At 31.6% G+C, this 10770-nt stretch overlaps 2 protein-coding genes across 2 annotated transcripts in view; both read left to right on the forward strand.

Moving 5' to 3' along the window:
* LOC106683659 (odorant receptor 4-like) overlaps nucleotides 1-3429 on the forward strand; it is a 9978-nt gene extending 6549 nt beyond the window's left edge. Inside the window, exons 4-5 of the mRNA XM_014425270.3 lie at nucleotides 1649-1804; nucleotides 3160-3429. Of these exons, the coding sequence (XP_014280756.2) occupies nucleotides 1649-1804; nucleotides 3160-3213 (210 nt within the window). The 3' untranslated portion in view covers nucleotides 3214-3429. The remainder of the gene's footprint in view (nucleotides 1-1648; nucleotides 1805-3159) is intronic.
* Nucleotides 3430-9749: 6320 nt separating this feature from the next.
* Nucleotides 9750-10770, forward strand: part of LOC136795969 (odorant receptor 33a-like) — a gene marked incomplete at its 3' end in the record, with an annotated part of 8858 nt that continues 7837 nt past the window's right edge. The window contains exon 1 of the mRNA XM_067048225.1: nucleotides 9750-10585. Coding sequence (XP_066904326.1) covers nucleotides 9750-10585 — 836 coding nt within the window. The remainder of the gene's footprint in view (nucleotides 10586-10770) is intronic.

Below are 10770 nucleotides of genomic sequence, written 5' to 3' on the forward strand. Positions count from 1 at the left end.
TATATTAAAGATAATATACTTATTATTAGTATAATATTTTATATCTCTTTTTTGTATTTTGCGTATTTGAAATAAAAATATTAACTGTCGCCACTACTCTACTCTATATACTCTTTGTCACTGTTTCGAAATCTCTCAACTGGAACAGGTGGGTTTTCCTGATTTATTCCTTACTTATTTACTATTATTCTTATTATTAATTTCATTATTTTTACAGTTTAAATAAATAAATTTTATTCAATTTTAGTCTCTAGACAATTTATATATTTTTAATTGCGCCACAACGCTTCTAGCCTTCATCAGGGCTTATTCAGTTATATAACTTTATTTTTATTTTATTTCCTTTATTATATTACTTTACCTATTTGTTCAATTACCTATGTAAACATTTTATTTTCCACTTCTCTCATCACTTCATTTTATTAATTCCATTCTGTGAAATTATTCACTTTATTTCATTCTGATTATATTTTATTTTCTATACTTATTGGTTGTTATCTTCTTCTGTTCTTAGCCCTGATGAAGGTTCGAAACTCTAGCCGAAACGTTGGCACAATTAAATAAGTTATATCAACTTATTTGTGTTTCATTTTGACCGCACCCCCAACCATCTTCTCGTACAAGTGATCCACGGTCAACTATCTTTCATAATTATCTATTTTTACGTTTCCTATCTCCTGTCCAGAGTATCCTTTCTAAATACACCACTAATGCCTGTTGTACAGATTCGATACTTAGGACTCCATCTTCACAAGAGACTTACTTGGAATCCACACACAAGACTGAACCGACAAGAAACTGCTCGTAGATTCCGATTGCTACAACACTTAATTGACAAACGCTCTAAACTTCCCATTCACTACAAAATATTAGTATACGCTACAATAATCAGACCAATTAGGACATATGGGGCTCCACCAAACCATCAAATTCCTCCCGCATCCAATCCTTACAATCCAAAATCCTACGTAAAATCCTTGATGCTCCTTATTACGTCACAAATAAACTCATTCATAAAGACCTTAACATACCACTCGTTGCAGATTTGACCCAAAACAGATATGCGTCTTTTCATTCCAAACTCCTTAACCATCCTAACCCATTAATTCTTAATCTTTCATCCTTAACAATCCCTGATAATCCTCCGAGGCGTCTGAAGAGAAGATGGCCACGGGACATTCTAATTTAAATTAATGTTTGAAGGACCACCAATGGGTGGTTCCTTCCCAAGATTTTCAAGTGTATATGAAACATACTACATATTTACCTATTGTATTATTTTGTACAGTTGTAAATTACATTAAATAAATAATTAAATAAAAACAAAAAAAAAAGTTTCATGTTCGTTTTTAACCCAATAGTATACATAATTTTTATATTCTTGTCATTGTATATTTTCTATTATTACTATTTTTATTTCGTCATTTTGTTCTGTTGTATATAATTTTCTTTTTACTAATATTTACATATTTTAACCCTATCTTAATTTTACTTTTTTAAAAATCTTATTATCCTACTATATCAAAAAAGTTTAGTACTTTATGTATCTTTTTAGCCCTCTTCTTAAATATGATTAGAATAAATGTTGATTAATCTTTTTTCTTCTCCTCATCACTCCATACTTTTATCCTTAAATTTTCATCAACAGAGCTCGGACTTGCACTTCGCCATCTACAGCAGTGACTGGTACAAGGCGGGTACCAAGTTCAGGAAGGCGGCTCAGATGATGATGATCAGGGCTAGGAAAGGAGTTACCCTAACAGCTATCAGGATGTACCCGATCAACTTGGAAACCATTATGGCCGTAAGGAACCATTATTCATTTATATGACGAATTTATAAACGGGGTATTTTAAAAAAATCAACGAATTTCATGTTTGACCCCTCAACAATAATAAAAACCTAATGTAATGTTTGACGGGATAAAACCTAATGTAATTGAATTAATAGTTTTGTTTTAAGGGATGAAGGGGGCGGTCAAAATAATGAGTGCTTATTGGAAACATATCACCACTATCACAATATATTTTACCCGCATAACTAAAAGATTAATTACTTCTTTCGTTTTTTAATCGAAGTATGATAATACAAGTTGCCAATAAGGAGCAATAAGTATTGGTGTTCTTTACATCACACATTATTGTATACAGTACACAAAAGTATAATAATAGCTAACAGGAAAATAAAATGATATAAAACATGAATGGTAACAATATACAAAAAATACATAACAGAACAATTTATACACCAGCAAAAGAGAATTAAGCTTAAGTAAAAATCAAATACACTAGAAACATTCGCACTTATATACAATTAGAAACAAAATAAATAATAAATTTTAATTATTATTTTAAAAAATACCAAGCATTTCCCGCCTTCAACCTTGCTTTTATTTTCTCATCAATTTCGTTTTTTCTAGTTACCGTAGAACCTAAATACTTAAACCTATGATGGGTCCTAAATAAGTTACAGTGTTTGTTTGTGGTATAAGGTGATTGTCAATGTAAACTGAAGAGCATGTTTTGTGTCGTAAAGTAAGGATGGTTCTCTTAAAATGAAATTTCTAATCACTGACTTTTCAGTGCATTTTTTATGAAATGTTGCAATTTAAGCTTTATCTCGAGAACTATTGATCGTAAATAGCTCTATTAGGGCCCACATTTTAGCTAATTTACTCTACTTTAAATAATTTTCTCTTAAGTTTTCTTGTGTTGTTGGTAGTTTTTAAAATACAGAGCTCCAAATGAAACATAATGTGTTATATTTTTTTTATGTACATTTTTACCAAGTTGATTATTTTTTTTTTATTTTAGCATATTTACTCTACTTTAAATAATTTTCTCTTAGGTTTTCTCTTTTTGTTGGAGTTGTTATTTTCCACTTATGTTTTTTTTTTTTTTTTTTTTTTGTAACTTTTTCAAATCCACCATTATGTATTTCCCCGTACCTATACTTGGGAGGTTCATCAATTTCGACTAGTAATTATACTAATTATTAAATATGGCGTTAGCAGAACTACATTTGTTTCCGTACGTCTGTATGTTTGAATTTCTTTAAAATATTGATAATGTTATATTTATCATCTTGTTTTTTTTTATATCATGTAATCTAATAAAAATATTAGTATTTTATTATTAATGATCTTTATTTTTGTTTCAGATACTTCAATTTACCTACACTGTTGCTACACTGATTTCAAGATTCACGGAATAAAGACTGATTTTCTCTTATGCTTTAAACTTAATGAGTCATCTTATCTATATTGATATTTATTGTTAGCATTTAAAATGTAATACATAGAAAATAATATATAGGAGTTCAAGAAAAAACAAAAAAACATCATGCAGTTTGATATATTGTAACTGACTTTATTTTGACTACATAAATTGATTTTTTTTTTCTATTTTATCCTAGTCTCAAATCTTTCTATTCCCAACAGTATTAATTTTTTTTTATTTTATTCATCCAATTTTAAGTTAGTTAAGTGAAATAAAGCATCCAAGTTTGTCTAGTTGTTAGAGTGTTTTTATTGTGCTAAAATTAATTCACTACCAGTCCTGTAGACCCTAAAAAACGATACAAACCATCACTCTGAGAAACATAAAAAATAAAGGGAAATAATAAACAAACAAATTTGGAAATATATATAACAATGAATTACGTAGAAAGTAGTTGATCAATAACAATAGAAGTAGATTGTAGTTGATTGATGACAATAGAATATGATATATATTATAGAAGAAAGATTATACAAAAGAATAATAAAAATTAAATAAAAAAACAGAAATTGTTGAAGAAATAAACATAATGAAAGATGAGGATGAAAATGTAAAGGATGAGTAATGGACTTAACATAATAAAATATGTAAGTAATGTCTAAAATAATTAAAAACAGTTTATATCAACTTATTGAAATATATGAAAAAAAATTATATATATGATGCAATGGGCAAATAAGAAAAAAAAAATAATACAAAGAAAGAAAAACAATGTTACAATGCATAAAAAATGTAGTTACATATATGAGTAAAAAAATAAGCTAAAATAAATATAGTGTCTAAAGAAAAAAATGAAAAAGACGGAATAAGGGAGAATAATTATAGGGAATGGGAAACAAAGAAAGAAAGAAATATTAAATAGGAAAGAATGACTACATACTCCGGCAGAGTTTCTGAATAGAGCAATTGAATTGTGACTTTACCAAGAGATCTGGCAAATAATCGGGTAACCACCAAGAATGAGTGACCATGAAAGTCAAGATCGAATTAGGAAAAAGAAATTAAAGTTTAAAGAGTAAAGTTACATAAAAAGTTTGAAATAATAAAAATATAGAAACGAAAAATCAGAAAATTGTAGAAATATATAGTTGGACTAAATAAATGAGTGATGAAGAATATATTATATAAAATATAAAAAACAGGTACACGAAAGGTCACGACAGAAGATAATAAAAGGCAAAATGAACGTATAAAAATACGAAGGGTAAGTAATGCAGTCAGAAGGTGTCGGGAAAAAAAATAGCTAGGCCATAATGAATTATTTATATTAGGCGGGCTACGAATTTTTGGTGAGAAGCTGGGGTTCTGAACAATGGATACTGGAGGCGGTGCAAGTGATGGCAAGAGTGAAGCCCCTAGACCTCATCCTCAGAGAGGATGTCCTTAAATATGAAGTAAAGAGGCAGGGACTGGAAGCGCTACCTGAGGAACTCCCAGAAAGGATCGGCGAGACTCAAACTTATGGAAGAAAATACTGCGAGAGGACTCAATACAGGATTGGAATGGAAGGTGAGTAGTAAGCCAGAAAAGCGCTACTTTGAGAAAATTCTTCCCTACCGTCCTTTCTAGATTGAAGGCTAAATGGGTCCTCCCGGACTATTGGGTCTCACGGATCCTGACAGGACACGGGGGTACTGGATAAAGCAGCATAGCTTTGGAAATAACATCGCCCCCGGTGCCCAACAGCAGAACACGTAATATTAGATTGCTCCGCCATGGAAGGACACCGAGCCAGGCTGTCGAGAAAGACCGGGATTTTCGCCCTAGTCGAATCTGACTTCCCCCGTTTGATGAAAGAAGAAAATTATCCCTTCTTTAGGGAGTTCATTTACGGTTGAAGGAGGTGGTGGACCCCACTCATTTCACGATGGGAAGGACTTGACCACCCAACATCGGCGAGCCACCAGAAGATGAGGAAGCTGACTCAGACTGAGACCAGGAGGGCTGGACCAGCCTGGAAACTGCAGGAGGCACCCAGAGGGATGCAGTGGACAAGGTGCAGTCCCTTCTATAAGGCGCTAAACCTAGCGCTGGGCTGCACCACAGTTATTATTGTTCTCTATAATAATTAAAAGGAACCCTCCTAACATTATTATTCTATAAAAATAATATTGTAAAATAAAGAAAAAAAAATTGTTGATTTTTGAGAGCAGAGGCATGGGCAAACCCTAGCGCACTACACCACTGCCGCCGCACTCTGTATACCAGAAATGACTAGGGAGGGGGATAAAAAAAATAACAGTTGGTGTAACAAAAATTATAAATATATTCATGGAGTTGTTCGCTTAAAAGAACGTTACATATTCATAAACATACTTTTTCTATATTTTCAGCTAAAATTGTTCTAACTATCCTTGTAATAGGGATGCGACATCGATGTTTTTTTAACATCGATGTTTTACGTTTGTCCCAATTTTTGATTTTTTTTTTTCCAAAAGTAACTACATTAAAACAAAAAAATATAGTATAAACACTTTCCTATCAACAATGTGGTGAGATAAAAAAGGACCTCCAACCATCACGCTAACGACGTAATAAAGATAAATTACGACTAGAAAAACATTGATGTTTTAAAATATCTATGCCCAATATTAAAATATCATTACATACAAATCTTTACCAAAAATACATCAATGTTTTTGAACAACCTTTCCAGTAACATAAGGTATGTTCCAACGACTACAAATACTCCCGCCAGGCTAAAGTGGTTTTTGCAAAAAAGAATGCAAATTGAAAAAAAAAAAACATCGATGTTTAGAAATATCAATGTTCAATATTAAAATATCGTTGCATTCAATACATTGCCCAAAATACATCGATCTTTTTAAACAACAATTTCAGAAACATAAGGTCTGTTCTTACGATCACGTATTCTACGGCCTGTCAGAAGTGATTTTTGTATCAAAGAATAGGACATCGACTACAAAAACATCGATGTTTTTAACAGATATGCGTCTTTTCATTCCAAACTCCATAACCATCCTAACCCATTAATTCTTAATCTTTCATCTTTACCAATCCCCGATAATCCTCCGAGGCGTCTGAAAAGAAGATGGCCACGGGACATTCTAATTTAAATTAATGTTTGAAGTACCACCAATGGGTGTTTCCTTCCCAAGATTTTCAAGTGTATATGATACACACAACATATTTACTTATTTTATTATTTTGTACAGTTGTAAATTACATTAAATAAATAATTTAAAAAAAATATTTTCACCTTTTATTTTAGAAACGTATTCAGATTTGAGATGACACTGAAGTTAAGAGTGAGGTGCACTATTTCAACGATGTAGGCGCATTTCAACCGCCTTCAAAGGAAAATAGGAAATTTTACACACGTCACCGGATTTGATAATAATAGGAAAACCTCTTGCATTAGTGAAATTGCCAGATTAGAAAATTTTTTAAAGAAACATTTTGGGCCCGATAAGAAAAGCATAGATTTCTTTGATTATTATAAAAATGTGGTTGCTGGATGTCACAGGGAGTTTGATGAAGATGAGAAGGAAAGGTTCGTCAATAATGACGAAAAAGAAAACGTGTTTATAAGAGTTCCTCAACAATAGTTATTCCTGTTTAAATAAATAATTCAAATTTTATCCATTTTCGTCTCAAAACATTTTATTTTTCTTATAAGTCCGACGTTTCGGCCAATCCGGCCATCCTCAGACATCTTAATACAATTTTAAACACTCCACTTCATGCAGGATATTCTGGCCAGGTCACAACAATTTCTTAATACAATTTTGTAACTAAGAAGGAAGGTTACAAGTAAGGTTGTGATAAAGTTTTAACAAGTGACTCTGATAAATAGAATTTAATTTTGGTTTAAATGTAAAGTTGACAAATTAGAAATTGTTGTTGTGACCTGGGCAGAATAGTATGAAGTTGAGTGTTTAAATATTTTAGTAACAAAATTGTATTAATATGTTCCTAAAGATGGCCGGATTGGCCGAAACGTCGAACTTATAAGGAAAATAAAATATTTTGAGACAAAAATGGATAAAATTTGAATTATTTATTTAAACAGAATTAACCAGTCTCAAGAAAGTGTAAAGATTATAAATATAATAATTATTCTATATATCTATATATAGTTGACCGTAAAAATTGATATTTAGGAAGATGGACAGGGTTGCGGTCAAAGGAGAAATAAAAATACTTTACAACTATTTATTTTCCGACGTTTCGCCCCACTTTGTAAGGATTCATCAGGACTAAAAAGATACAAAATGATACAATGATAAGAATAAAAATACAAAGATAAGATACAATGATAAAAATAAAAATAAGTAACAATGGCAATGCTCATTTATTATCATTTTATATCTTTATTATTACTTATTTATTTATAATTATTATTTTTTCATGACGTTTATTTAATCTCTATTTTTTTTCCTTCCTCATATTGTTTTTGTTTTATGTACATCTCCTGTACTTTTTTTTAACTGTATATTTCACGTATTTTTATAAAAATAAACTTTTTTACTCTTGCCATTGTTACTTATTTTTATTCTTATCATTGTATCATTTTGTATCTTTTTAGCCCTGATGAAGCCTTACAAAGTGGGGCGAAACGTCGGAAAATAAATAGTTGTAAAAAATAAACTATTTTTGTTTCTCCTTTGAACGCATCCCTGACCATCTTCCTATATAATAATCATTCCTTTATTTTTCTGTGCAATGGATTTTAAAAATTAATTTTATCTTGAATTCATATTCAAGCATTTCATATTTTCATTTTTAATTGAAATGTTTTTGAAATGACCTTTTTTTTTATTGGTTACCTGATGAAGCAACATTGAATAAAATGTTATAATTTTATTAGTAACTCCCTAACCACCCAAACCCACTAGTTTCTAACCTTGCTTCCTCTTGTATTCCTCTAACCTTCCATTCCTGGCAATCCTCGGAGGCACCTGAAAAGAAGATGGCCTCGTGACCTTATATTGTAAACTGTTTTTAGAGTTCTACTACTGGGTAGTTTCTCTACATCCTGTATCATATCATTATGTCATTATGATCAATTTTACTTGTTGTATTTTTTTTTTATACAGTTGTAAATATCAATAAATAATGTCCACTAAAATAAAACATGTGATTTTAAACAAAAGCGGTGTGATCTTTTGATGGTAAAAGAGAGGCAGTCTACGATTGTTAGCTATGACGGCATTGTTTTAGTTTTCCCCGCAGGTTCGCAGACTCCATGGTAAGACCGTGGTAGACTTTTGGCCAAGCCACTTCCTCACACAGGGGCCCCTATTCTGCGTACTTCCAGAACTCCCAGCTGTCATCTGGTCAGATTAAATATAAATATTTACAAACATTTGCTCAAGGCACATTGAAGACATTTTTCTTTCGGTTTTTATTATAAAATTAGTTTTAAGTGTTTGCAAAGTATTAAGCTGTTTTTCCATTTTTCTTAATGCATAAAATTAATTTGTTTTATAATTATTTCGTTTTTTTTCATATATATATATATATATATTCATTACATTTTTGTTCTTTATGATGCATACAATTTATTTGTTATATATAGACTACAACCATATTTCTGTAAATAATCTTTCCAACCCAAAAATAATTTTCCCAGCGCATTTTATACCTGGCAAGAGAAAAGTCTTTCACTGAGGCTCTCAGTTCAGGTATCATTTATTTTTGGACAAATTAAAACTATCTTTAAGAATATTGCCTATATTATTATTCGGTGTACTGCATTGAAAATTGTGGTTCGAAACCAGCTCCGTGCAAAATTTAAATTCCTAAAAATCTAAATTACTGAAATAATCATTCGATAAAAATAACAAACAATTCTCTAAATTGAAAGGCATATGGAATGAAATTCAACTGGAATCATTAGAAATATAGAGTTCTAAAGGTACCTCCACACGCTGGCCAAGCCGTGGTGAGCTCTTGCAAGTGTATGGGTTATTTGACTTGGCTTGTAAGAGTTCACCTAAGTTTGTTAATTAGAGAATCGGTTTTTGGACACAGATCAGAGCGATGGATACAGATGGAGTGCTTGTCATATGCAGATATGATTATACTTTTGAGATAAACAACTTTATTTTTCCATATTATAGGATCTTCAGATATAAAATTGTTTAGTTCTTATATTTATTTAAGAAAAATCGATGAAAAAAATTGAATTGTCCTCAGATGATATAAAATTCAATTAGTCACAGACAAATTGATTTATCCGTTATTATGTTCACTAAACATTAATCCAAATTGTTTCCTTTCTTTCTACTATATTGTTGAACACTCTATTTCATAATGTAACTACTCGAGGCGAAACTAAGATTAATTTCTTTCAATTAATTGACAGGACCTTACTAGCGATACATTATTACAAACCTAATTTATGTTCGGTAATTGGAACATTAATATGAGAATGGAGTCTTAGGCGAGGAGGGGAGCTTATAAGAAAGCCGATTGGTTGGCCAGTTCAGTCTTCTGGAAAGAACAATGGGCGACAAAGCGGCTATCACAGACTCCGACGTCATCGACGGACTAAGCATCAAGTACCTCAAGTTCTTCGGGTTGTGGGGAGTCATCAATGACTACAGGACAACCGAGAAAAGAAATTCAGTCTTGAAATTCCAAATATTAATAACCCTCCTACTGATGCTACCGTCCATAATCTGCCAGTACGTTGGGTTCTTCGTCATCGAAATGGATATTCAAAAAGCAACTCTTTTGAATTTTCATTCCTTGCCCCCTCTTCAGCTTTGCTGTAAACACCTCCTTTTTTGTTTCCGTCTAGAGAGCATTTGCAGACTGAACAATCTAATGATGAAGGATTTCCTCAAGGAAAGTATACCCGAGTACCAGCGTGAAAAAGTAATATCCATTTACAGAAAGATAAGTAAACAGACAAATATTTTCTGTCTGGTAGCTTTTGTGGTCATTACTATAGGTGTGTCACTTATTTGCATTCCCGAAGTACCTGTTGACTACATCCTCTATCACACCGGTAACATGTTCGCCATTACCACAGGAAGGTGTAAGATATCCACAGGATGGTATCCTTTGCCAATGGATAAGTCCCCTTGGTATGAGATCGTTTTAGTTTATGAATGTATAGTGGTTTTGTGGGCTAGTTCCTTCGTAACGGCGTTTATGTTCCTCTATTTCCAAATTTTGATGAGTCTTTATGCCCAATTTGTTGTACTAGGATCGCATATTTCAGATTTAAATATCGACTCTGATTACCAGAAAAATTCTATAGAGTATAGGATATTGAATCTACAAAATAATAGAGAATTGCATAGAATCTTACAAGATCATCAAAAACTATTAAGGTATTTATATTAATCATACAGCTGAAGTATATATATACAAAAACCTGGGGAATATATATTTCATAAATAAATATTAGAAGTTACGGTCTGAGGAATGCTTTTCTTGGTTAAAATATCTCGAAAATGTTGGGCATTGCTCGAGGATTCCTGACAATGACTCGAAGAAACCGAGGGAAAAATAATTA

The sequence above is a fragment of the Halyomorpha halys genome, unplaced genomic scaffold (assembly GCF_000696795.3).
Source record: "Halyomorpha halys isolate HHAL.00 unplaced genomic scaffold, Hhal_1.1 Scaffold28.1, whole genome shotgun sequence".
NCBI classification, from domain to species: domain Eukaryota; kingdom Metazoa; phylum Arthropoda; class Insecta; order Hemiptera; family Pentatomidae; genus Halyomorpha; species Halyomorpha halys.